General features: G+C 43.6%; 1 protein-coding gene across 6 annotated transcripts in view; it reads left to right on the top strand.

Annotated features, from left to right (window-relative positions):
* Positions 1-27,779, top strand: part of LOC144499799 (periostin-like) — a 104,793-nt gene that overhangs the window by 55,381 nt on the left and 21,633 nt on the right. For all 6 annotated transcript variants that reach the window (XM_078222297.1, XM_078222294.1, XM_078222293.1 and 3 more), the window contains exons 9-16: positions 951-1,085; positions 3,796-3,944; positions 7,921-8,057; positions 10,306-10,436; positions 12,339-12,469; positions 14,345-14,447; positions 19,908-19,975; positions 22,999-23,044. In XM_078222297.1, coding sequence (XP_078078423.1) covers positions 951-1,085; positions 3,796-3,944; positions 7,921-8,057; positions 10,306-10,436; positions 12,339-12,469; positions 14,345-14,447; positions 19,908-19,975; positions 22,999-23,044 — 900 coding nt within the window. The remainder of the gene's footprint in view (positions 1-950; positions 1,086-3,795; positions 3,945-7,920; positions 8,058-10,305; positions 10,437-12,338; positions 12,470-14,344; positions 14,448-19,907; positions 19,976-22,998; positions 23,045-27,779) is intronic.

Here is a 27,779-nt window from a genome sequence, read left to right as displayed (position 1 = left end):
TGGGTCTCCTACAGTTAATTGGACGTATAACAATTGTAAGTAAAATAATGCAGCGCTCTGTTGAAAATCATTGTGCTGAATGTATTCTTTGCGATACACTTGACCTTTTTTCAAATCTTTTAGTTTTCCACAGTTTGAATTCTTGTGTTGACAAGTTAGATTAAATGGAAAATTGTGCCCGTGTGAATGCTGGGGGAGGATGTTATCAGGATTACATGAGATAGCCTCTTTTGATTGTCCTTGTCTATCAAATCTGTTCCTCCAGGGAAGAAAATGATGTGCTAAAACTCTCTGTAAGCCTGCCAGTGCAGTATCACATTTAACTGAATAACACTTCACAATGAATGTACATTCTGTCAGTTCTGACCCACTGCATCAGTGTAATTGTGTGTATTCAATAACTGATACAATACTGACTTTTGGTTAAAGTATTCTCCCCGTTGTAAGGATACTTGTGTTTTTATAAACACTGATAATTCCAGCATCGTAAATTAATTCCTGGTAATAAGTAGTTTTCAAATTGGTACAAACTCAAATGTTTGCTCCTAACACAGTAAGCACTGATTTGTGTAAGAAACATATAGACGTTTTATCATATATATCCCATATCATATATTATGTTTGTAGTGGTCTGGGATTTGAAAAGGAGGTGTATGACTTTGGACATGGAATGCCTGAATCACGCGTGTACCTTTCCACTTTAAAATAACAATCCTAATAAGATGTAATAGCTCTATACTAATAATAAAAATGAGAGAAACTTACAGTTCTCCAAGGTAAAATGTCAATGCTTAATCAATAGTCATTTGTATATTACCCAATCTGAATCCTACAGCCAAAGAGCTGGATTGAGTGGAATGATTGTCCTTAACACAAAGTAAAGAAATATTGAGATCAACTACTGAGACACTGTACCATTACCGATACTCTTTCTCTTATTGCATTTAAAGCTATGCAGGTCTTGGAGCTGACTAATGGCAAACAGACCACCTTTTACGACTTAGTGAAGGAAACTGGAGTCTCGGCTTCTCTCACTGAAGATCATGAGTACACCTTACTTGCTCCTCTGAATGACGCCTTTGATGGTAAATCCTCACTGTCAAATGTTCCATGCAACACGTTGATTTTTATTTGCAAACACCAACATACATTTTGTGGTATTATATAAATACTCAATGCATTCGGATGACATTTCTCTGACTGCTCTTTTAGCAGAGACTGTAAGGTGGATATTTTAAATAGCTTAATACCACTTTTAGAATGGTAAAATTATGGCAGGCATATTAACTTGACACAAGCATGTTAATCAATAATGCAAGGATATTGTGGACTTTTCAGACCATTGTGGTGCCTTTGGGCTTACTTTTACCGGCACATCCACCCAAGTTTCGCCTGAGGCCAACAGAGAATGCCATTCTCTGAGCCTTGCCCGCCTCCACAATTGGGGCGGGCATGCCGGTAAAACTCCGACCTTTGTCTCTGATAATGCAATCAGTTATTTCAGGATAATTGTTTGAAACACTTTGGCTGAAGGAGATGGGCTAGCCTCGGGGTTGGGGGAGGTGGTCCAGCCTAGGGGCTAAGTGTTAAGTGACTAAGGTCTCAGCTTCCACCCTACCCAGGAGGATGCATTGCCTCCTACAGCTGCTGATCCAATCAGATGACCAGCAGCTCTCCAGTCTCAGCAGCACCACTGAGAGCGGTGGACACTGTTGGATCTACAATCTATCCACCACGAAGAACAAAATAGCAGGTGGAATTAAAAGTGGATGGGGTTGTCCTACCAAGACCAGTTGGGCAGTCCCAGCGAGGAGGTTGTGGGGGAGGGGTTCGGTGTGGGGTATGGTGGAACAGGAGAATTCAGCGATCATGTTAGAGAGATTCTGTGTTGGACAAGGAGGGACCTCTGAGAAGAGGCCCATAAGGGTCAGTAATTGGTCACTTAAGGGTCTCAATTATCCCAAAGGTGGGTGGGCTGTGTACCAGCTACCATGTTGTTGGTAAAATATTAACTGAGGCAAGTAAGCCATGTGATCCCTTCCCAAATATATCCCACCTGATTTTCCACTCCCTTGCCTGCTGGCCTACTCCCAGTGGGGTGTAATATTTTGGACTTTGGTAACATTGAATTGCTCTTATTATACTTTAGATAGAGCAATCTTCTGAATGAAGTAAATCTTTTACAAATTTCAAAATGGACAGTAACCAATCTGCCAGCTACTTAATTTAGAGTTAGTATGGAACTGCTAGGTGGCAGCCTCTATGAATACATGGTAACATGCAGTGAGTTTGCAACAAGTTTTTGTGTTAGAGTTTGTACCTTCAGTTGCTTGTTGATGTTATCTCAGTGCATCCATATTCAAAATGATTGCTTTTTGTTAGCTGCTCTTTGCTTGTGACGAACCTCCATATACAACATCAATCAGGTTCTTTGGAGCTGCGGGTCTTTTGGATGCTTCTTGGGCAAGCAAACTAAAAGCAGCAAGAAGAGCAGCCAATGATACATTTACAACTTCCTATTCCACTTTCTGGCCCCCATTCTAGTTACAGGAGCTGTCAGTGAAATGAGTAAGCCAGGGCTGTGTTAATGTCCTAAAGTGGCAAATTCAGATAGGTTTGGGCTGCGTTAGATACTTTGGCTGTTCTCTGCTTGACTAATGCCCTTAGACAGAGTGGTGAGGAATGCTGGATCAATAAGTTAAAATTCCATTGATTTGGACATAGCGTGCACACATATGCTTGGAATTAATCACTATCTGCATTGTCATTGTCCAAAGATGTGTAGGTTATGGGGATTAACAGGGTAAATATGTGGGGTTATAGGGATAGGGCCTTGGTGGGATGTCGGAGAGTTGGTGCAGACTTGATGGGCCGAATGGCCTCCTTTTGCACTTTCGGGATTCTATGAAGGATTCTATGAGTGATTTGCTTCCATTGTTGGCCTATTTCTATTTTTAACCTGTCTGCTCCATTGTAAGATGAATTGAAGAGGGAGGTGTTTCCACCATCAGTACTTTAAATATCAATGATTAAAAAGAATCCAGTTCACAAGTTGATAGCCTTTAGTTTCCTTTTCTTCAATTTCTTCATTTTTTAACCAGTGCTAGTGATTGCTTTGAATGGTTGAAATCTGACAATTCAAGGGATGAAGTTAGCCGATAATGGCACTAAAAATCCTGGGTTGATGGCTGTACAGACTTACACTAATATAGTTCACTCACACGACATAACCAAATTCCCAGATATTGTCAGAAGTAATTGTTGTTTAGTCAAAAATACTTCAATAAATGGTAATATATGATGAATGAACAATAATTGAAATGAATGAGGAGGCAGTGGCATAGTGGTATTGTCACTGGACTAGTAATCCAGAGTCCCAGGGCAAAGCTCTGGGGACCCATGTTCAAATCCCATTATGGCAGATGGTGAAATTTGAATTCAATAAAAATCTGGAATGAAAAGTCTTAACGATGACCACAAAACCATTGCCGCTTGTCGGAAAAACCCATCTGGTTCACTAATGTCCCTTAGGGAAGGAAATCTGCCGTCCTTACCTGGTCTGGGTTACATGTGACTCCAGACCCACAGCAATGTGGTTGACTCTTCAGTATCCTCAGGGATGAGCAATAAATGCTGCACCAGCCAGCGGTGCCCACACTCCAGGAATGAATGAAGAAAAGGAAGGAATAGTGATTCTATTTATAAATACATACATGTGGCACCCCTTCCTTAAATATAGATGTCCGCTTCAGACTATTCAGTTCTAAACTGATCTTTTCCATTTCTATTTGACAGCGGATGTTATGGGACTTGATCAACGAATACTGAAAGTAATCCTGAAAAACCATATTCTGAAACTGAAAGTGGTCCTCAATGAGTTGCACAACGGACAAAAGCTGGAGACATTAGGAGGAAATTTCCTCAGGGTTTTTATCTACCGCACTGTAAGTACACAGGGGTGGAATTTCCATGTGTGTGTGTTCCTGGGGTCGATCCAGCAAGGCTACCAGTCTGAGGTGTAGCCCCCATGGCTTTCCATTCTGATTTCCCAATACGCATACCCAGCAAGCAAATCTGGCCCTCAAGACTGTCAAATTAAAACATTATCAGCCCTCAACCTATTTGTTTTCTTTCCCCTTTTTTATATGCAATGTTTTAAATATAAAATGATGCAAGGGCAATGTAAAGGAAGCACTGAATTTGAGAATGGAACTTTGATAACTCCATAATGCTGATATAAATTGGGTGGAATCTTGTGGAGACGACAGTGGTCTTGGCTGCAGGTTAGAGAGCCAGCAAGACCCCCGTATTGCCTCATTTTGATAAGGCCTTCCTCATCTTGTGCAAAACAGGCACTTAACAGGCCAGCAGCTGGCTGTCCTCTGGGATCAAGGACCCAGAAGGTGTAGGTCACGCCTGCCAAATTCTGTCAGCAAATCAGAGTAAGAGTTTTAACAACACCAGGTTAAAGTCCAACAGGTTTATTTGGTAGCAAATACCATTAGCTTTCGGAGCGCTCCGAAAGCAAATGGTATTTGCTACCAAATAAACCCGTTGGACTTTAACCTGGTGTTTTACTGTGTTCACACCAGTCCAACGCCGGCATCTCCACAGCAAATCAGAGGCCAGCAGCTCTTCAGTAGTGCCAATGGGAAGGTGGTGGTTGCTGTCAGTATTACACCCACATAAGAGTTCAGATTGGAGAGGGACCCAGGCACAAGTGACTGTTGGCGGGAATGGAATTGTGGGGTGGGAGTTGCTGTGAGGGGGGATGGGGAGGTGAGGATGGTCATGAAAGATCAGGGACTGGCTCGCAGCAGGCTCCCCTCTTGATGCTGGGTTCCTTGACCAGCCACTGAGAGCCTTTGAATGAGGGAGATTCCCGGAAGCCTGCAGGCTAACATGGCAGCGTTCGACTGCAGGGTTCCCCACATTGAATACAGGAGTTGGAATGTCTTGTAGAAGTTGTACAAGACATTGGTAAGGCCACACTTGGAATATTGTGTACAGTTCTGGTCACCCTATTATAGAAAGGATATTATTAAACTAGAAAGAGTACAGAAGAGATTTACTAGGATGCTACTGGGACTTGATGGTTTGAGTTATGAGGAGAGGCTGGATAGACTGGGACTTTTTTCTCCGGAGCGTAGAAGGCTGATGGATGATCTTATAGAGGTCTCTAAAATAATGAGGGGCACAGATCAACTAGATAGTCAATATCTCTTCCCAAAGGTAGGGGAATCTAAAACTAGAGGGCATAGGTTTAAGGTGAGAGGGGAGAGATACAAAAGTGTCCAGAGGGGCAAATTTTTTCAGACAGACGGTGATGAGTGTCTGGAACAAGCTGCCAGAGGTAGTAGTAGAGGCGGGTACAATTTTGTCTTTTAAAAAACATTTAAATAGTTACATAGGTATGATGGGTACAGAGAGATATGGGCTAAATGCTGGCAATTGGGATTAGCTTAGGGGTTTTTAAAAAAAAAGGCGGCATGGACAAGTTGGGCAGAAGGGCCTGTTTCCATGCTGTAAACCTCTATGACTCTATGACATGGTGAGTCCCCTGTCTGCCCATTAACTACCCACTTGAGGCCCTCAATTGGCGGCGGGGTAGAAAGGCCATCCATGGGCATTCTAGCTATAAATGTAATGGGGACATAGGTGGGAAGGCAGCAATGTTCCCATCCAACCCCTCTCTTCCTGGCCATCCCGCCACAGGGGAGGGAACAAGGCTGAGGCCATTATCTAGATGTTGTGAACTACATAAAATTAGAAAGCTGTTGGGGGAAGTAAATCAGATGGGGAAGGAACATAGTGATTTAAATCATAATAATACCAGTTTAGGTACAATTGGAGATAACTGATAATTTAAGTGGCTCCATAATCTGCAAAATGTCAATCGACCCCATTCCCGGCCCCCACGAAAATGGGAATTGCCATGTTTGGGGCAGGGCTGATGATTTTCAGGCATTTGTGCCACGGCCGGGAGGTTCTATGTCTCGGTGAAAAGTGAGCTTTATTCTACTTTGCGATACTTAAAATGCCTCAAGTAGGGATCTTCCCATGTCCATAATCCCTTCTGATGCATAACAGGAATAGGTGCACCCAAATTAAAGTACTAAAATAGTCAATGAATGAAGTTAAAATAAAACTTCTGAGAAAATCAGTTTTCAGCCCACCAGCTGTGCGATGCCTCTGCATTTGTTGCAGAGCAAAAGCCTGTAAAAGTTTCATGAGAGATACATTTCACAGTTATCTTAATAATTTTACTTAAATTTATGTTGACTGACACAGTCTCACAGTGTATTAAAATAGTTGGATCTGGAAGTAACAACAATCAAGGAAAATGTCTTGCCTGATAAAAAGCATTTCCTTCTGAGTTGCTGTTGTGGGGCGTTTTGGTGTTCTGCCTTTTAATTTGTTACAACTTCCACAGAATCATAGAATCAAACAGAGCAGAAGAGGCCCATCGAGTCCACACCAACACATTAGAAACAACTGAACTCCCACCTAATCCTATTCACCAGTACTTGGCCCAGAGCCCTGAATGTTATGATGTGCCAAGTGCTCATCCAGGTACTTTTTAAAGGATGTGAGGCATCCCGCCTCCACCACCCTCCCAGGCAGCACATTCCAGACCGTCACCACCCTCTGGGTAAAAATGTTTTTCCTCATATCCCCCCCTAAACCCCCTACCCCTCACCTTGAACCTACGTCCCCTCGTGACTGACCCTTCAACGAAGGGGAACAGCTGCTCCTTATCCACTTTGTCCATGTCTCTCATAATCTTGTGCACCTTGATCAGGTCACCCCTTAGTCTTCTCTGCTCCAACGAAAACAAACCAAGCCTACGCAACCTCTCTTCATAACTTAAGTGTTCCAATTCTAGGCAGCATCCTGGTGAATCTCCTCTGTATCCCCTCTAGCACAATCACATCCTTCCGATAATGTGGTGACCAGAACTGCACACAGTACTCCAGCTGTGGCCTCACCAAAGTTTTGACTTGGTCTAGCTACTTCAAGAAGAACAAAGATTGGATGGGTGGTTAACAGTGAGGTGGAGTGTCTTGGGCTACAAGAAGATATAGACAGAATAATCAAATGGGCAGATAAGTGGCAGATTGAATTTAACCTTGAAAAGTCTGAAAAGATATACTTTGGAAGGGGTAATTTGACAAAGAAGTAGTCAATGAAAGGTAGGACACTAGGAAGTTCTGTGGAATGAAGGGACCTTGGCGTGTTTGTCCAGAGATCTCTGAAAGCAGAAGGGCATGTTAGAAGGATGATGAAAAGGAAATATGGGGCACTCACCTTTATCAGTCAAGGCATAGATTACAGGGAAGTCATGTCAGAGAGTTTTTCAAATCAGCTGTTTAATCAAATTATATAGCAAGGACTCATGAAGGTTAGCTACGGCCAGCCAGAGTACAGGATGTAGGAATGCACAAGCAGGAATAGTTTCAGATTTGATTACAATTAATGATCCTATATCAATAAAGGTATAGGGTTTATTTCTAACCTCTGTCAACTACTGATTAAGGTTACATCATGCCTAGGATAACAATGTTCAACACCAATCACCAGCATTGCACGCTTCCTTAACTGTAATATCCAATCAACATGAAGATTAATCATGTTTGCTGACCTAATTCAATACTGCTGCAAGCTATCCTTGATGTCCCAGCTTGTGTCTGGGTTTGTGGATCTCAATCATGTCCAGATGTGTGATTTAATGAATTTTCTCAGATGAAGGACCTTGACATTTATCTGGGTCAACTTTAATAAAGACCTCTGGTTTCTCTCACAGGTTATATGATTGATTGTTAACCCTCTCAGTTACCAAAGAAAAACTAACTTTTATTTTGCAGTCAGATGTGGCTAACATTGTCAGGGTATTGAAGTTGGTTTGTTACTCTCTGGCAGGCAGTTTGCATTGAGAATTCCTGCATGCTCAGAGGCAGCAAGGAGGGAAGAAATGGTATAATTCACATGATCCGAAAGGTCATTGTCCCTTCAGAGAAGTCAATGCTGCAAATTCTGAGAGATGATCCTCGCTTCAGGTGAGTATTGAGCTGATCCGGCTGTTGGGGTTTAAGAAAGTCCTTTTGTGATTTAATTAGTCCCTGGTACCCACGGGTCAGTTGTTTCAGTTGTAACTGATCAAAGCAGAAGAAAATGAACCCAACGGCCATACACGCAGCAGTAGATTTTAACTTCTGGCTAAAAACTCATTTTTCTTTGGGTGGCACGGTGGCACAATGGTTAGCACTGCTGCCTCACAGCGTCAGGGTTCCAGGTTCAATTCCAGCCTCAGGTCACTGTCTGTGTGGAGTTTGCACATTCTTCTCGTGTCTGCGTGGATTTCCTCTGAGTGCTCCGGTTTCCTCCCACAGTCCAAAGATGTGCGGGTTAGGTTGATTGGCCACGATAAATTAACCCTAGTGTCAGGGGAATTAGCAGGGTAAATATGTGGGGTTACGGGAATAGGGCCTGGGTGGGATTGTGGTCGGTACAGACTCGATGGGCCGAATGGTCTCCTTCTGTACTGTAGGGATTCTATAATTCTATCATAGATATCTCAGCAGGGCATTTCAGGTCGCCTGCCGGGTTCCAAAGGAGAGCCATATTGGACTCAAAAATGTTAACTCTTTCTCCTCCACAGATGCTGCCAGGCCTGCTGAGTTTTTCCAGCACTTTCTGTTTCTATGCCAGGTCACTTGGCCGTTTCTGGCAGGGATGAGGTTGCAGCCATTTTAAGGTCCCGACCTGGCCGGAATTTTCCGGCTGTTCACGAACCACCACCACTGCAAGTGAGGATGGAGAATTTGGCGCTCAGCCAAATCTCCATTCATTGTAGCGGGACCAGAGAACCCTGCTGCCATGAATGGCCAGAAAATTCCAACCCTCATCTAAATGGAACCAGTGAGCTTTTGGCTGTCCAATGGGCATCCTGATGCAGTGGTGGTATAGTGATTTCATTATTGAACCATAATCTAGAAGGCCTGGGCAGATGACCTGGATACACGAGGTCAAATTCCACCATGGCAGATGGGGAACTTAATTCAATTAAATAAGTAAAATCTGGGCTACAAAGCCAATGCAAGTAATGTTAACCAATAAAAACATCGTAAACATCCATCTGGTGCACAAATATCCTTCTGAGCAGATAATCTGTTGTCCATGCCTGGTCCACTCGATATATTTTTCTTTGTTCATTCATGGGACATGGGCGTCGCTGACTGGCCAGCATTTATTGCCCATCCCTAGTTGCCCTTGTTCAGAGGGTAGTTGAGAGTCAACCACATTGCTGTGGCTCTGGAGTCACTTGTAGACCAGACCAGGTAAGGACGGCAGATTTCCTTTCCTAAAGGGCATTAGTGAACCAGATGGCTTTTTCCGACAATCGGATTGCCTTAACTGCCTACTGAGATGGTCTAGGAAGTCATTCAATTCTCAAAATGGTGGCTCACCGGCCTCTCGAGGACACTTATGGGTGGGCAGCAAATGCTGGTGGGCAGTAAATGTTGGCCTTATCAGTGCAGTCCATATCTCGCAAATGATTATACAAAAAAACTTACTGGATTTGCAATGGCACTAAATCAGTTGGGCTGGAATCTGTCTGTTAGCAGGTAAGGCTTAATTTTTTTTTACTTTGTTTATTAGTGTCACAAGTAGGCTTACATTAACACTGCAATGAAGTTACCATGAAAATCCCCAAGTCGCCACACTCCGGCGCCTGTTCAGGTACACTGTGGGAGAAATTAGCATGGCCAATGCACCTAACCAGTACGGCTTTCAGACTGTGGGAGAAAACCCACACAGAGATGGGGAGAATGTACAGACTCCATACAGACAGTGACCCAAGCCGGGAATCGAACCCGGGTCCCTGCCATTGTGAGGCAGCAGTGCTAACCACTGTGCCACCGTGCCGCCAAAGATCAGGATTTATGATCATGGAAAGGGCAGTACAGTGAGATAATAGCCCAGGTGAATTTTGTGGGGCCCCTGGCAACATTGCTATATTGAACCAGAAAAAATACATTAGCTGACTTACAAATTCAAGGAACTTTGTGATTGCAGACTCTCAACAGTTGTCAAATTGTTGAACATGTTTCCAGTTTGTGCAGTAAATGTTGACTGGAAGAAATAAAATAACTCAGAATCTTTGTTAATGCAGAAGAGATATGAGACAGTCCTGTCAGATTGTCATATTAGAGCCAGCTAAGGGAGGAATGACTGCCCTTTTCCCATTGATATCTGCTGCAGAGTTATCTCTCCCACTAAAATGATGGTTCCTTTTCTTATCAGCATATTCCTGACTCTGGCAGAATCTGCAGGTTTGACAGAACTGCTTACTGAAGAAGGAGACTGGACTTTATTTGTTCCGACCAATGATGTATTTGAAAGCCTTTCGTCGGAAGAGCTAAAGCAGCTGACAAGTAAGAAATAATCAAAATCTCAAGAATCCAATTGAAAGGTTTAAGATTGTAAAGAATGGGTTCTAGAATTAACTATGGGCCTAAAGCACATGTGACAATAACTCATTGACCAATACAGAGGTCCTGGGTGGAATTTCCCGTCCTGCCCGCCATGGGAATTATAGTGGATGGGACAGAAAATTTGGCAGAGCATGCAAAGGTCCGTTGACCTCGGGCAGGAATTTCCAGTCTTGGGGCATGCATGGCCAGAAAGTCCTGCCCCTGTCCTTATCTGCACGAGAGGTGAGGCCACCACTGAATTGGTTGGGGTCTTTTTTTTAAGTGTCCCTGACTATATCCTGAAATGAACACACATCCAGTTGCAGCTTTGAAATGAGAAGCCAGGCCACATGTCAGACACTGACTCCTAATTTTGTATATTCCATTCGGAATTTGCAGTGCAAAAGTCTTGAACACCGTGACCTGTTCTTAAAGGGATGGCTGAAGGCCACCCTCTTTAAAAAAAAAGGGCTAAAATCTTTTTAAAATATTGCATTTTGTGGACACCAAAGGATCAGCCATGGTTTTCCGAGCTCACTAAGGCAAAAGCAAGCCATTAATTGCTCGCCCTCCCTCCCCTCACTGATCATTGCCCCCCCCCCCCCCCGCCCTCCTTGTAGACTTAACTCTGGGGGTGAGTGGAATTTTCCCATTCCGCTCGCCTCGGGAATTGTAGCAGGCGGGACACAGACCATGCAACGGTCAGTTGACCTCGGGTGGAATTTTCCGGTCTTGGAGTGAGCACGGATGGAAAATCCCATCCTGGGTCGTTATGTGGGATGAATTAATAGGCATGGGCAGCTTGTTTGATCTGTTCTGTTTATTTTTTACTTCAGTCCATGGATCTTCCTGTCTGTACATGACTCTGGAATCTCACACAGTTTGGGGCACAAAGGGTTTTTGTCCCCATTTTGTTTTATTTTTGTAGCTTTGTTAAAGAGACTTTGTATTCGCCTTTTCAGATTTATTTGTATCTATTTCAGTATCTATAGTTAACTTCCAAAATGTTACTAAAATGGTTACTGGTGCATATGTGTTCCAATGCTGTGGGTTCAAGCCTTGATAACTTGGTCAAGGAAGTGGATTTGAAAGAGCATCTTAAAGGAAAGAAGCGAGCTGGTGAGATGTAGGGGCTGGAGTCCAGAGCTTCTTGTCTTGCCGGCTGAAGGCATGTCTGCCTATGATAAAGTGATTAAACCGCTTCTCGGCCTTTTGGTTAAGATCAAGTGTAGTTTTGCTGTGCTGCACTTGGTTAAAGTCATGAGGTAACACTGAGGCTTCATTTGAAGCAAATTTTAAAGCGGCATCCAGACCTTTCGGCTAAGATGCAAATGAGATCGATTGGAGGAGGTGCAATGCCTGCTTCAGTCAGCTTGGATCAGGTAGATCAAGCCCAAGACAGGAGGTGAGAGCCCTGTCTTGTCAGCTTGGATCGGGAATGTCTCACTTGCTGAGATTTTGAATTGGACTTTGATTGGATTGAATTGGATATACACAAAAAAAATGATTAAAAACAGGGATACTGAAATAGCCAGAACTGGAGTAGAGCAGAAATCTCAGAGAGTTGTAGCATTGAAGGAGATTACAGAGATAGGGAGGTATAGGGTCATGAGGTGATTTGTAAACCAGGATGAGAATTTTAAAATCGAGGCATTGCTTACATGTAAGTCAGAAGTATTTCAGCGACCATCGGGGCCGATGGGTGAATGGCACTTGGTGCAAATTAGGATGCAAGTGGCAGAGTTCATGCTGAACAGAAGATTATGGCGCTCATTTCTTGGGCTTTCCTGCTTCTAATTAGGAAATGCTCAGAAATTCACTTTTGAGAGGAAAATCAGATGAAAATTGCTATCTATTTTACAGGTGATAGAAACGCTCTCAGACAGATCCTCTTGTATCACCTCCTGAAGGGAGTTTACGTTGGCGGTGGAATTGAATATGGAGTCACCAATGTACTGAAATCATACCAGGGCGGCAGAGTTATGGTCAAACTGGTGAGTTCCACCTTGGATAGAGACACCCTTCAGCCCAGTTTACCTAAAGTGGGAATATTCCACAGCATGTATATTTGATTCCTTGTTACACATCGGATAAAAGATGTTGGTCGGAATTCTCTGACCTTGCCTGCACCTGAGATTCTCCAGTCCCGTGAGTTGAGCACCAAATTTTCCATTCTCGCTGGCAGCGGCAGCAGGGCGAGCGAGACTGGAGAATTCCAGCCGTTATCACCCCAAATTAACACTTACTTATTCAAATTCTAGGCAAGTATTTCTGATGTATAAAAAAAATTACCTGACCAAAATCATCCCTGATAAAATGACAGCCAGATTCTGTCATGTAGGTGAAATTTTAACAAGGAATCACAGTCAGATTTACTGGAATAAATGACAATTTATCCTTCAGCAGAGCATATGTCCTTAATACATGGAACAGCTAACCTTCTTACAGATAACGTCATAGTCACTATATCTGCATCTGTTTCATGTCATTGAGTCATACAGGTTTTACAGCATGGAAACAGGCCCTTCGGCCCAACTTGTCCTTGCTGCCTTTTTTTTAACCAGTAAGCTCGTCCCAATTACCCACATTTGGTCCATATCCCTCTATACCCATCTTACTCATGTAACTGTCGAAATGCTTTTCAAAAGACAAAATTATACCCGCCTCTACTACTACCTCTGGCAGCTTGTTCCAGACACTCACCATCCTATGTGTGAAAAAATTGCCCCTCTGGACCCTTTTGTAATTCTCCCTTCTCACCTTAAACCTATGCCCTCTAGTTGTAGATTTCCCTTCCTTTGGGAAACGATGTTGACTATCTAGCTGATCTATACCCCTCATTATTTTATAGACCTCTATAAGATCACCCTAAGTCTCCTATGCTCCAGGGAAAAAAGTCCCAGTCTATCCAGCCTCTCCATATAACTCAAACCATCAAGTTCCGGTAGCATCCTCGTAAATCTTTTCTGCACTCTTTCTCGTTTAATAATATCCTTTCTATAATAGGGTGAACAGAACTGTACACAGTATTCCAAGTGTGGCCTTAGCAATGTCTTGTACAACTTTAACGAGACATCCCAACTCCTGTATACCAATGAAACCAAGCATGCCGAATGCCTTCTTCACTCTGTCCAGCTGTGACTCCACTTTGAAGGAGCTACGAACCTGTGCCCCTAGATCTCTTTGTTACTTAACTCTCCCCAATACCCTACCATTAAGTCCTGCTCTGGTTCGATCGACTAAAATGCATCACCTCGCATTCATCTAAATTCAACGCCATTTGCCATTCAGCAGCCCACTGGCTCAATTGATCAAGATCCCATTGCAATCCTAGATAACCTTCTTTGCTGGCCATTATGCCACCAATCTTGGTGGTAGAGTGGCCAACAACAAGTTAGTAAAAAACTGAAATAATTTATTGTACTGAGGTTCCATCAGCATAGAACAATCTTAGTATTTCACTTATGTGAACATTATTTACGTACATGAACCTTGTCACTGGGTTTGCAGCCAAACTCCCACCCCACAACTGTGTTCACCTGTATTTGTAACAGGGGTTGCCGAATGAGAACTCTGAGTCGCTTGTTGTCCATGACCCAGAGATGCTGTGGGGCACTTGCAGCACTCAACTGCTGTCCTGTCTGCGGTCAACTAATCCTGCACAGACTGGGGGATTGACCCTGAGACCTTTGGTGTTTGTATAGCTCAGCTATTCATTGGGTAAATGAACTTACTTAGCTTTAAAACATGAAACCAAGACAGCTCCTCATTCAGAACTTCGCAGTATATGGGTCATCTATTCGAAAGAAAACAGATTATTGATAAAAGGCTGGGAATGCATTCAAGTCATCAATTCTCTCTGCTTTCAGGTGAACAACACAATGTTAGTAAACAACGTCAAGTCCAAAGAACCTGATCTCATGGCAAACAATGGTGTTATTCATGTGGTTAATTCTTTACTCTTTCCAAAAGGTAAGCTTTTTGTTTTCTAGTTGGTTGAACCCTTCCCAATTTTACAATAAGTGAAATCTGAAAGGTCTCGATGCTAAATGGACCCTTTCAATCTGTCTGCTGCCTATTCGCCTGTTTGTATGTCTTTTGGAGTATTAGGAATTTCCTTAGTTGATGTACCTTTGATGGTGGATTACTGCAATCCTTTTACCTGGCTTTTCTGGGGTTTCCTTTTATCAGCTGCCAGACTTAGAGCAGCCAATTAGGAAAACCTCAGAGGAAATGTTTGGTGTCTTGTCTGAACAGTTTCACAAAGGCTTGAATCTTACTCTCCATGTCGTGTATTTTTTAATACTGTTTTGTGGAATGTGGACATTGCTGACTAAGCCATCACTCATTGCTCTAATTGCCCTTGAGAAGGTGGTGGTCACCATCCTTCTTGGACCACTGCAATCCATGTGTTGTAGGTACAACCACAGTGCTTTTAGGAATGCAGTTCCAGGATTTTGACCCAGCCACAGTGAAGAATCAATGATATAGGACCCGATTTTACCATCATGTGGTGCCCGTTTTCAGGTACAAAAACTTGGTAAAGTTGGGCGTGAGGCAAGTAGCGTGATCCACGCCACCTCCGCACTCGTTCCCCCTTTATCAAGGCCTGAAAATGGTTGTGATCGGGACCACATCCGAAACAGGCGCGACGGCCATTTAAATGCATTTGCATGTAATTAAATTGATTTAATGGGCTGCACATCCAACCTTACTGGCACTTCCCCCTTTACCACCACGTTCGCCCATCCAGAATCGGCGTGAAACAGACATGCTCCACAAAAGTCCGATTTGGTCGCTCCAGTTAGTGAGGAGGTAAGTGCTGAGCGTCCGACGGCTCTCTGCTTGAGATCGGCGGGGTCCGCTGCCACTCTTGCCTGTGATCAGTGAGGGGAAAGGGGGGGTCCGCTGCCACGCTGCCTGGGATCGGTGGGGGGGGGAAGGGCCTGCGATCGGTCTGGGTGGTAGAGAGGATGGGGGTCAGTAATGTTGTGGGGGTGGGCCAATGTCTGTGGGGCCCAGGGGGAGGCATCATCCAGCCTGGGAGCGATGTGGCAGGGAGCCACATTCTATTTTTGTTTCTGCGCATGCGCAGTTGGAGGCACCGATCGGAGCTGCAGGATTTCAGGCACGTTAAGCCCCACCCCCAGGTTTCTGCAGTGCTGTTCGAAATTGCTGATATTTGTTCAGGCAGCGTGCGTATGGGGATGTCTGAGAACGGGTCTAAAAGTCGGATCTGAAACACTCCCAGTTTCATCGCGAAGGGGATGGAGTATAAAAGCAGGGAGGTCTTGCTGCAATTGTACAAGGTACTGGTGAGGCCGCAACTGGAGTACTGTGTGCAATTTTGGTCCCCTTATTTGCGGAAGGATGTATTGGCCTTGGAGGGAGTACAGAGAAGGTTCACCAGGTTGATACCGGAGATGAGGGGGTTAGCTTATGAGGAGAGATTGAGTAGATTGGGCCTGTACTCGTTGGAGTTTAGAAGGCTGAAGGGAGATCTTATAGAGACATATAAGATAATGAAGGGGCTAGACAGGGTAGAGGCAGAGAAATTCTTTCCACTTAGAAAGGAAACAAGAACTAGAGGACACAGCCTCAAAATAAGGGGGCGTCAGTTTAGGACAGAGTTGAGGAGGAACTTCTTCTCTCAGAGGGTAGTGAATCTCAGGAATTCTCTGCCCATTGAAACAGTGGAGGCTACCTCGTTAAATATGATTAAGTCACAGGCAGATAGATTTCTGATCAATAAGGGAATTAAGGGTTATGGGGAGTGGGCGGGTAAGTGGAACTAAACCACTATCAGATCAGCCATGATCTTATTGAATGGCGGGGCAGGCTCGAGGGGCTAGATGGCCTACTCCTGCTCCTATTTCTTATGTTCTTATGTTCTTATTTTCAAGTTCGCCGAGCACTTAGATTCAAAATGGTAAAATAGGGTCCTCAGTTTCAAGGTAGGTGAAGAGCAAAAGATTAATGAAGTCAGTTCGAGACAGAAATTGGGGAATTTATAATGGGAAACAAAGAAATGGCTGACTGTCTTCACAAAAGAGGACACAAATAACATACCAAGAATGTTGGGGAACGCAGGGTTTAGTGAGAGGGAGGAATTGAAGGAAATCTGTATTAGTAGAGAAATGGTCTTGGGGAAACTGGTAGGATTGAAGGCCAATAAATCCCCAGGGGCTAATAATCTACATCCCAGAGTATTTCAGGAAGTGGCCCTAGAAATAATGGATGCATTGGTGGACATCTTCCAAGATTCTACAGACATAATCTGAACAGTTCCCACAGATCAGAGGACAGCTAATGTAACCCCACCATTTAAAAATGGATGTAAAGAGAAAACAGGGAATTATAGATCAGTAAGCCTGTCATCGATAGTGAGGAAAATTCTGGAATCCATTGTCAAGGATTTCATAGCAGAGCCACTTGGAAAATAGTGACAGGATCAGACAGAGACAGCATGGATTTATGAAAGGGAAATCATGCTTAACAAATCTACTGGAACTTTTTGAGGATGTAACCAGTAGAGTTAATGATGGGGAGGCAGTGGATGTGATTTATTTGGACATTCAGAAGGCTTTTGACAAAGTCCGACATAAGAGATTAGCATGTAAAATCAAAGCGCATGGGATTGGGGGTGGTGTATAGAGATAGATAGAAAACTGGTTGGGAGAGAGGAAGAGTAGGAATAAACTAGTCTTTTTCCGAATGGCATGCAGGGCTCAGTGCTAGGACCCCAGCTATTCACAGTATATGTCAAAGATTTAGGTGAGGGAACTCAATGTATTACCTCCAAATTTGCAGATGACACAAAGCTGTAGGAGGATGCAGAGATGTTCAGCATAATTCGGACAGGCTGAGGAAGTGGACAATGCATGGCAAATGCAGCATAATGTGGATAAATGTGAGATTATCCACTTTGGGAACAAAATTACAAAGGCAGATTATTATCTGAATAGCTATAGATTGAGAGAGGGGAACATACACCGAGACTTGGGTGTCGACGCACAACAGTCTCAGATACCAAGCATTCAGATGCAGTAGGTGGTAAAGAAGGCAATGGTATGTTGGCCTTCACAGTGAGAGAATTTGAGTCCAGGAGTAGGGATGTCTTGCTGTAATTATACAGGCTACACCAAGAATATTGTGTACTGTTTTGGTCTATCTGAGGAAGGATGTTCTTGCTATAGAGGGAATACAATGAAGGTTTACCAGGCTGATCCCTGGGATGGCGGGACTGTCGTATGAGGAGACATTGAGTTGGTTAGGATTATATTCGTTGAAGTTCAGAAGAATGAGGGACGATCTTATAGAAACCTATAAAATTCTAACAGGACTAGGCAGGGTAGATGCAAGAAGGATGTTCCTGATAGTGAGGGTGCCCAGAACCAGGGTCATAGTCTAAGGATAAGGGATAAACCTTTTAGGACTGAGATGAGGAGAAATCTCTTCACCCAGAAAGTACTGAGCCTCTGGAATTCGCAGAAAGCAGTTGAGGCCAAAACAATGTATGTCTTCAAGAAGGAGTTAGAGATAGCACTTGGGGCAAAGGGGTCAAAGGATATGAGGAGGAAGGCAGGATCGGACTTTTGTGTTTGATGATCAGCCATGATCAAAATGAATGGCAGAACAGGCTCAAAGGGCTGAATGGCCTTCTCCTGTTTCTAGTTTCTATGTTTCTAAGTCAGGATGGTGTGTGTTTTGGAGGGGATATTGCAGGTGGGTAATGTTTCCATTCATCTGCTGCCCTTGTCATTCTAGATGATAGAGGTTATGGGTTTGGAAGGTGCTGCCAAAGGAGCCTTGGTGAGCCTTTCTACACTGCATCTTGTAGATGGTACACACTGCTGCCCCTGTGCATCACTGGTGATGACTGTGAAAATTTAAGGCAGTAGACGGGGTGCCAATTAAGCAGGCTGCTTTGTCTTGAATGGTGTCAAGCTTCTTGAATGTGATTAGTAAAATATCAGTGGTCATGGAAGAAGCTGTTAATAGGCCACCTAATTGTCTCAGTTGTCCTTTGGATTGGAGAGCCATTCTCCAATCTCTCAGTATGACAAAATGGCATGGCAGCGGAGAGATGATAGGTCCGCCAACCCCAGATCCTCCCTCATTAACTTATGGGCACCCAATATCACCCCCACCAACCTCCCAGCCCGCGCCTGTGCCCAAAGAACCGTTTTACTCCAACCCAAACTGTTTGCTGATATTGATAAAAATCCAGCATGATCCAATCCAAGAAATATATTTTTTCAATGCACAGTATGAACTGTGTTCTTTGCTGACACAACAACAGATATCACTCCCTCCAAAAGCATGTGAAGAGTTTGAGATATTTCAATGCTGGCATTGTCCAGAATTCATATTTCCTAATTGCATGAATTGAAATATTTCTTTCTTCTTCCCTTACTCTGGAAAAAAAATATTTTGTACTTATCTTTACAAATGGTTAGCCTGTGTGAGTTCCATGTTGTGGGAAATGAGCTAATACCACCACCATATGGATCACACCGCAATCCAGCTCCCTTTGGAATTTATATGGATTAATCCATGATTTATGATTCAAACAAGAGGGGTCATTCTTGACTTATGAGCCTGAACAGTGTACATTGGCATTCTTCTCAGTCTAAAGGGGGAATCAAAATCTCGCTCAATCCCAATGGTTACACTTGCACATTATTTCAGTACCGAGCCGCAAGTGTGCAGTGAAAGCAAATGTGGCTAATACCTTCCTCGCTTCAGTCAAAGGTTACAAAGGCTAATTGTAGATTCTCACCGTCACCAGAGCTGCCTCAGTCCAAAGGATTGGAAGTGAAACCTTGCTGCTCTGTATGGTGCAGAACAAAGCAAAATGGCCAATGGAGGCTGGGTGAACTTGTCTTGTTTATTTAGTATTTTTCTCTACTGAAGGCAAACTATCAACTTAAGGGTGACATGAGTGGACATGATTATTTGACATAATTCAGCATTACCTTTTCATAACAATTCAGAATGTTGTTCTGGGGTTGTTGGGGCTCTGACGAAGGGTCATTTCGATTCAAAACGTTGGCTCTATTCTCTCTCCACAGATGCTGTCAGACCTGCTGAGATTTTCCAGCATTTTTCTGTTTTTGTTTCAGATTCCAGCATCCGCAGTATTTTGCGTTTATGTCAAAATTTTGTTTTTTTTGGCTTAATCATTCTTATTTTTTATAATCATTTATGGAATGTAGGCATCATTGGCTAGACCAGCAATTATTGTCCATCCCTAGTCACCCTCGAGAAGGTGGTGGTGAGCTGCCTTCTCAAACCCACTGCAGTATCTGAGGTGTAGGTACACCCACAGTGCTGTTAGGGAGGGAAGTAACTGATTATTAAAGTGTTGCGATAGTGAAGGTTTATAAATATTTAAGGTCGTGACTTTAAATCTTGAATCTACTTCCGCAGATCTTCCCGTAGGAAGTGACTTTCTGTACAGGATTCTGACAAAAATGATCAAGTACATTCAGTTTAAGGTAAGTTTCTTTTAGTTTAAAATTAGAGCATCACAATAACTGAGCCAAGCATTATATGATGCATAACATTTTGCATTAGTAATAATAAATAATGTGTAAATATATAATAATCAACAGTGAGTTAGAAGCATTGGCATTACAGTTAAATTGTGTGCAGCAAATGTGTTATAACACATTCCTTTGGTGAAGATGTGGCTACATAGTGATCATATCTTTATGTTAACAAAATAATTCCTACACACAATATACTTAAAATATATTTTCACATAAATTTATGTCTTTATGATGTTCCAAATTTGTGATTTCAAATGTATTTCTATAATCCCCATATTAACAAGATTAACGAATACAATGAGCTGGATATCACAGTGAGTGGCAAAGTGACAGTGTTTGCAGCTGGCCTTGCCAAAAGGCTGCCCACAAAGATCCAGTGGTCGCCATGGTGCAGATTTCCCTTTTGTTTGAATCCGGCACCAAGTCAGAGAGATCTCCAGGCAACCAGCAGGTTAAGCAGTCATATTGGAGTATTCTCACAGACAGCAAACCAGGACATTAAAAGGGTGGCATGGCGACACAGTGGTTAGCTTTACTGCCTCACAGTGCCAGGGGAACCAGGTTCAGTTCCGGCCTCGGATGACTGTCTGTGTGGAGTTTGCACGCTCTCCCCGTGTTAGCGTGGGTTTCCTCCGGCTGCTCCGGTTTCTTCCCACACGCCAAAGATGTACAGGTTAGATTGATTGACCGTGCTGAATTGCCCCTTAGTGTTAGAAGAATTAGTGGGGTTACAGGGATTGGGTGGGATTGTTGTCAGTGCAGGCTCAATGGGCTGAATGGCCTCCTTCTGTCACTGTAGGTATTCTATGAAAAGGCCTGATTACTCCACACTTTTTAATATCATTTTACAGGGAGTGGAATAAAGGTTGGCACATGCACATGGGCTTAAGGTAGAAGCTGAAATATCTTTTCAAAAAAAACAAATATTTAATTACCAGGCTGCAGTTTTTTAAACAATGGTTCAATCTGAGTTGACCTTCAGTCCTCTGGCACCATCCCTGGAGCCAGAGAGAATCAGGGGAAAAAAATGATCAGAACTTCCACTATTCCCTTGTTTCCCTTCGCGACCTGGGATAGATTTAATTTGGGCCCGGTGATATATTCACTTTCAAAGATACAAAACCATCTTGATATTTCCTCCTTTGTTATGCTTATTCCATCTAATATATCACATCCCTCCACCTTACCTACAAAGTGTATTTCATCTCTCTCTCGTGAAAATACTTGCAAAGTATTCATTGAAAAGTATACCCATGTGTCTCCACACACAAGTTACTTTCATGATGTCTAATTGGACCTACACTTGTTAAAGTTACCCTCTTGGTCTTTATGTACTATAAAACATGGTTGGGTTTTCCTTGACTTTACTTCCCAGTACTTTTTTATGTCCTCTCTTTGCTGACCTAATTTCCCTTTTTAATTTCACCTCTGCACTTTGTACATCCCTCAAGGCTTCCTGCAGCATTGAATTTATGACATAGAGTCATAGAGATATATAACATGGAAACAGGCCCTTCAGCCCAATTCGTCCATGCCGACCAGGTTTCCTAAACTGAACTAGTCCCGTTTGCCTGCATTTGGCCCATATCCCTCTAAATTTTACCTACCCATGTACCTGTCCAAATGTCATTTAAATGTTGTAATTGTACCCGCCTCTACCACCTCCTCTGGCAGCTCATTCCATGTACGGATCACTCTCTGTGTGAAAAAGTTGCTCCTTCAGATCCCTTTTAAATCTTTCCCCTCTCACCTTAAACCTATGCCCCCCAGTATCTACCCTGGGAAAAAGAACTTGGCCATTTTCTGAGAGTGTATTTGAGAGTCCAGTGAGGAAGGTGCGGCGAGTAACTTACTTCCTGACTCCCCAAAGCCTATCCACCATCTACAAGGCACAAGTCAGGAGTGTGATGGAATACTCCCCACTTGCCTGGATGGGTGCAACTTCAACAACACTCAAGAACCTTGACACCATTCAGGACAAAGCAGCCCGCTTGATTGGCACCACATCTACAAACATTCAATCCCTTCACCACCGATACTCAGTAGCAGCAGTGTGTACTATCTATAAGATGCACTGCAGCAATTCACCAAAGATCCTTAGACAGCACCTTCCAAACCCACGACCACTTCCATCTAGAAGGACAAGGGCAGCAGATAAATGGGAACACCACCACTTGTAAGTTCCCCTCCGAGCCACTCACCATCCTGACTTGGAAATATACCGGCATTCCTTCATAGTTGCTGGGTAAAAATCCTGGAATTCCCTCTGTAACGTCATTGTGCGTCAACCCACAGAACATGGACTGCAACGTTTCAAGAAGGAAGCTCACCACCACCTTCTCAAGGGCAACTAGGGATGGGCAATAAAAGCTGGCCTGCCAGTGACGCCCATGTTCCACGAATGAACCAGAAAAAAGGGAGCTTTTCCCATTCTGGAATTAAATTCAAGCATATTCACAGTCAAATCCAGATTAACTGGATTCCTTCGAACTAAAGACAATTCATAGAATTCAGCAGGTCATGCACTTTTCTCTTGCCTTATCCAATGCTGTATGTCCTTTAACATCCAGAATCATTCCTAATCATTGCTTATGTTCAACATGGGGAAAGAAGAGGTGTCTCTCTGTCATGATTAATGATTACACCACTCAGGCTCTATTTCATTTTTAGTTTGGTTTCTTGTCATAGTGAATGCATTTTTGATGAATTGTAATCTCAGCAGAGGCAATCAGTTATGATGTCCCATTGGAAAGTATTTAGGTAAAAAAGTAGATTGTAGAACAAGGCTTTGTGCTTTTATTGTTTTCATACTTACCTTGCCATAATGGTTGGGAGACTGGGAAGTAATATAAACCTGTTGTTTAGTCAGTGGGATGTTAACTCTCTAGAATTTACTATAAGAAGATTGAATGAGGTACTATAAAACAATAATGATCGCTGATCTTTTTTACTTTGTTTTCTTTGGCTAGTTCGTCCCGGGTTACACCTACAAAGAAATCAGACTGCCCATCATCAGTAAGTTCTTTAGCGATTAGCAATATTCTATAAAGTTTGAAATTGTTTGTATTGTAATTAATGCTTCTTGCTATAAAACATTTATCGTTTATTTGAATTAGTACTTTAAGGTTTGAAATATGTAGGTAAAATGAAACAAGGAAAAAAAAATAGCAGTAAGGTGAAACCGAAAGGATCAGAGGATGAAGATGTCACATGGGAGATCTGCTATTGACATGTATATTTGTCATGGTTATCAGGACTTGCCTGTCTTCAAGCATGAAACCCAGAGAGAATGTTTTCAATCCCAATGACTCAGAGACTGGATTGTCAAATACAAGTGTCTGTCCCTTCCTTAGAGAACCTTTCAGTAGTTAACTAAGATTTCCCCACATGATCAGGCAGGATCACAGCACAGCATGAAGGAAAACACTGCCGTTACCTCATCATTGCATCCCTACTGGGATCGCTGCTGGTCTTTCATTCCTGGCCCGATGAATAAAGGTAGAAGTTGGGGGGTATCACTGAGGGGCAGCAGGGGGTCAGGAGTAGGGAGGGGTGGTACACAACAGAACCCAGACCCCCTCCCGCCCCATGATATTCCCCCAAATTAATTCTGTTCTTGCTGCTTCCCGAGGCTGCCATGGGGTAGGTGGGGTGGAAAATCCTGGGAATGGAATTGTTCCTGCATAGCCCCCCATCATAGCCTCCTCCAATCATAGCCTCCACTCAGGCTCCACCGCAACTCAGGCTCCACCCCCTTGGTACTGCCCCTGGCACACTAGCAGTGCATAACTGGCACTGCCAGTGTGCCAGGTGGGCACTGCCAGATGTCCCCGACGGCCCAGGGATTCGCTGGTCTTTGAGCGTCCCCGGCATGGCCATCACGCCGAGTAGTGATGCTGATCAGTCTCGCCTGTAGCTCGGAAGGGCCGGGATTGGGGAGAATTCTGCATCAAATGGGTTGTGCATGTTTAAATGCCACTTTAAACATGCTAATTGGCCTCACGCCCTTTCTGGGCACGATCCAGTCGCGCCATTAGAAAGAGGCCGGCATGATTGCAAACAGTTTTACGCCAGGCACGAAACCGATTTTTAGGCCCATACGCAGTTTTCCGGGATCGGCATGATCTGCGCCAGGTACAGAGAGGCTGGAAAATCGTGACTCTGAATGGAAGAAAAGTAAAGGAGTGAATACTGGAGCTGACTATCAGTTTGCTGCAGGTTAAAATGAATGGTCACATGATCAACCTGAATGTGCTGAAGGAATCAGTGAAGCCCATTCAGTGAGCCTCAATTGAATAATTCCTTGTGATTCAGGCTCGAGTGTATTGTCCAAATGTAGCTAATTACTCAGATACCAATAGTATAATAATCATCATGATTATACAACCTGGTTTCCTGAAGACACATTGTGATCAAGTCTGACCTCTGTAGGTGTTGGACCTCTGACAGTCCCATACACTTTAACAACATGCTGGCTGCTACCCATTCTTATATATCCCATCTATCAGATGCCCAAAAGACCTTCCAAGTATCTTTAAAGGACTTTCCCTTTTAATGAAAATCATAAATGATACATAAGTCAAACAGAATTTATATTGAAGTGAGGTTCCCTCTCACAAAACCACCAGATTGTGACATAATGACCATCTTAATACTTAATCGATTTAATCTGTTTGTATTCTGACATTATAAGGAGATGCATTGGGTCATTCCAGATGGTTAATAGTCCATATTGCAAGTTGCAGTGACTCTATAGGCCTGCCCAATCTAAGACTAACATCTCGCGTCGAATGTTAACGACTTGAGTGATTCTTATTTTCCCTTTGTTCAAATTGCTATCCAATATTAGCACATTGGAATTGGATAATATCCTCAAGATTTGATTAACCGTGATGGGATATTTGACACAAAGCCAATTCTAGCATTCTCTCTTAATCAACCTTGGTTTTTACACTCTGGATTTTTTCCCCCTTTCCTTTTCAGTCGCGTTCCTCACAGTTTGTTCACCTTGAGTTTACAAAAAATTACATCGTACCAATTTATTTACTGCTAATTTTGTGGATTTTGCTCATTCCATGGGAGCTACACATATTCATGGTGACCTTCCAAGAGGCCCATATAAACAGGTAGAGCCCGCCGGTCATGCAGCTGAGTCTCCAACCGGTGACAAATGCCACGCAAATGTCTCAAAGTAATAATGACTGTAATGGTTAACACAAATTGAACAATTAAGAAACCATAGGACGTCATGCGAGCCCAAACGGATTGTCCCACATTATATACCACATCCCACCATCTGTGGTCTCCTAAGGTTTTGACTCCTTTTTCAATATCTTTATTGTCCTGTTGCATACGGACCAAATGTTCTTGCGAGGTAGCTGTACGTTGAAGGATTGACTTCAGACTAATAGACAGAGGGGGAATAGGGTGTCCAAAATGGACCACCGACTTTAGAGCTTCCTCCTGAAGGGGCAGTTCCAACTGTATTTCTGTCACGTTGTGCAGGTGAACCGGTAATAACATTTTGCCTCCAACTTTGACCGGTTCCACTGGAGAGAGACAAAACATCGGAGTATTGATCGGGCATAAGGTCTCCCCATGATAGAGGTACGAGGCACTTGTTGTAACGCAGTACCTTCCCCTGCCCACATAGGCAGTTCTTGCCTGCCCAGGACTCCATTGGCTTACAGCGACTGTGCAGTTTGGAGAATGTTTATCCAGTGTGAATCCACAGGCGGGTGTGGTATGCTGGTACACGTCACACCTGCACACCCACTCGTTCCCAGCTTGTCGGCAACACTCTAAGTCTGGGGCTAGCCATGTGCCCCTTTTGTTAATCAACCAGTGAGGATGGTCCCGAAATTCCTTAAAGATGGCATTGTCGTTGGAAAGTTCAATGACTCCTATGGATTCCACCTTATACAATTGCATAGGAAAGGCTGTGGAGTTCATGACAATTGGGACTGCCAGTATCACTGGAACCTGGCCGTCAGTGCCCTGAGAGTGGGCCCGAGGGGCGAAAAAGGCCAAGCCATGCCTCTTGATGCGCTTATATTCTTCTTCCGTCTTATTGCTCCCTAACCACATGGCCAGGTGGTGATTCTTGACAAAGGCAGGAATGCGATTAGATTCAAGGTCAGATAATCCCTTTTGCAGCAAGGTCAGCACAAAGTTTCCATACATGCTACAGGTGACTGCTTTGGAAATGTTCTGCTGTGCAAACTCCTGATTCTTTTCCCCAATGATCTCATTGACCTTACTGACAATGGACTGCATGGCGGTCACAATCTCTTGGGTGGAGAGCAGAGTTTTACCCTGTTCGTGGATTAAGTCCCCACTTTGGTCATTTAATTTAGTCAAAAGCCCCTTCAGTTGCCTCCGCATGACTTCATCGTGTTCCCACATTGATTCAATGTCTATACGATTCAGGCCAGCCACACCCGCGGTAGCTCCTATCCCTACCCATTCAGCTAGGCCTCTTCTTTTGCGTGTGGTCTTCAGCCCCTCACCCATGTCTGGGTCAGGGCTCTGCCAGTCTGTCCTTTGGTTCCTCGCCTGTGAGTCCCCAACCAACTCCTTCAGCATGAGGTGGAACAAATTCAAATAGTTACTATGGCACAATCCGTCCGGCATATGCAGAGAGCTTAAATTAAAAACAACTGGGACAATTTCAAAGCGCACATCATTATATAAAAACTCTCCAGATTCCATCACTTCTAACCCATTTGTCTGTGGATTAGGAAGCAAGATGGGGCAAGGGGTGCCCAGACGCCCGGCAGCATCTTTATCTGGTTTCCTGATAGCCTCTAACTTCACATGAGAGCTACCGTAGGCACTGTCATCACTTGGTTCACAACGGACATTACCGCTGTGCCTCTCCCAAAACTGAGGCCAGTTTAATGTTTGAATTAGTATCAGGCCATTCTTTCCGTTGGGTTGTTGGGATATTTTTCCTTTATATGGCACCCCGACATCCCCTACCAAAGGGGCAAACATGCCAAATTGGTCTTGAAACCACCGCCACTGGATCCCCACCGCTGTTCCATTCCCATTGCAGATGCACTTTATCTGAAGCCCCTTCCCTTCCTCCACACGTGCACCGATAGTTCGATTCCTGTAGAACACTCCCTCCATGTAACCAGGGCTTACCACTTCCCAGTGGCAGCTCCACTTTTGACTCAGTCGTTCTGTGATTTCTTTCACCCTTTCTTCTTCTCTGGACTGATTATATTTATACCATTCATCTTGAGGACCGTGCTGGCACCAACCCTTGATCACAGCTGAGTGACACACACGAAGCATGCCCAATTCAATGAACAGGCGCATCCACCAAATAATTCTCACCATACCTGGGAAAAGATCAAAAAACAGTTTCTGGTTACTTTTTAGCTTGAGTGTATAACAAAAAAAAATAGGAACTGGCCTACCATCCAAAAGGATGCTGGCTGGTCTTTGACTTCAACCCCACTTTCTGATTTGATGCCCATATCCTTTGATTCCTCTGGAATTGAAACATCTAACTCACTGGGCGAAATTTTATGAGAAAAATTCGAAGTGTCCAGTTAGTGTGGAAACGGGAGAGTTTCAGATCCGTTTTTTTGGGCAAAGAACAATACAGCACAGGAACAGGCCCTTCGGCCCTCCAAGCCCGTGCCGCTCCCTGGTCCAAACTAGACCATTCTTTTGTATCCCTCCATTCCCACTCCGTTCATGTGGCTATCTAGATAAGTCTTAAATGTTCCCAGTGTGC

Source organism: Mustelus asterias, chromosome 10 (assembly GCF_964213995.1).
Source record: "Mustelus asterias chromosome 10, sMusAst1.hap1.1, whole genome shotgun sequence".
NCBI lineage: Eukaryota > Metazoa > Chordata > Chondrichthyes > Carcharhiniformes > Triakidae > Mustelus > Mustelus asterias.
The sequence above is the reverse complement of the archived record's forward strand: the minus strand, read 5'-3'. Positions and strand labels throughout refer to the sequence as shown.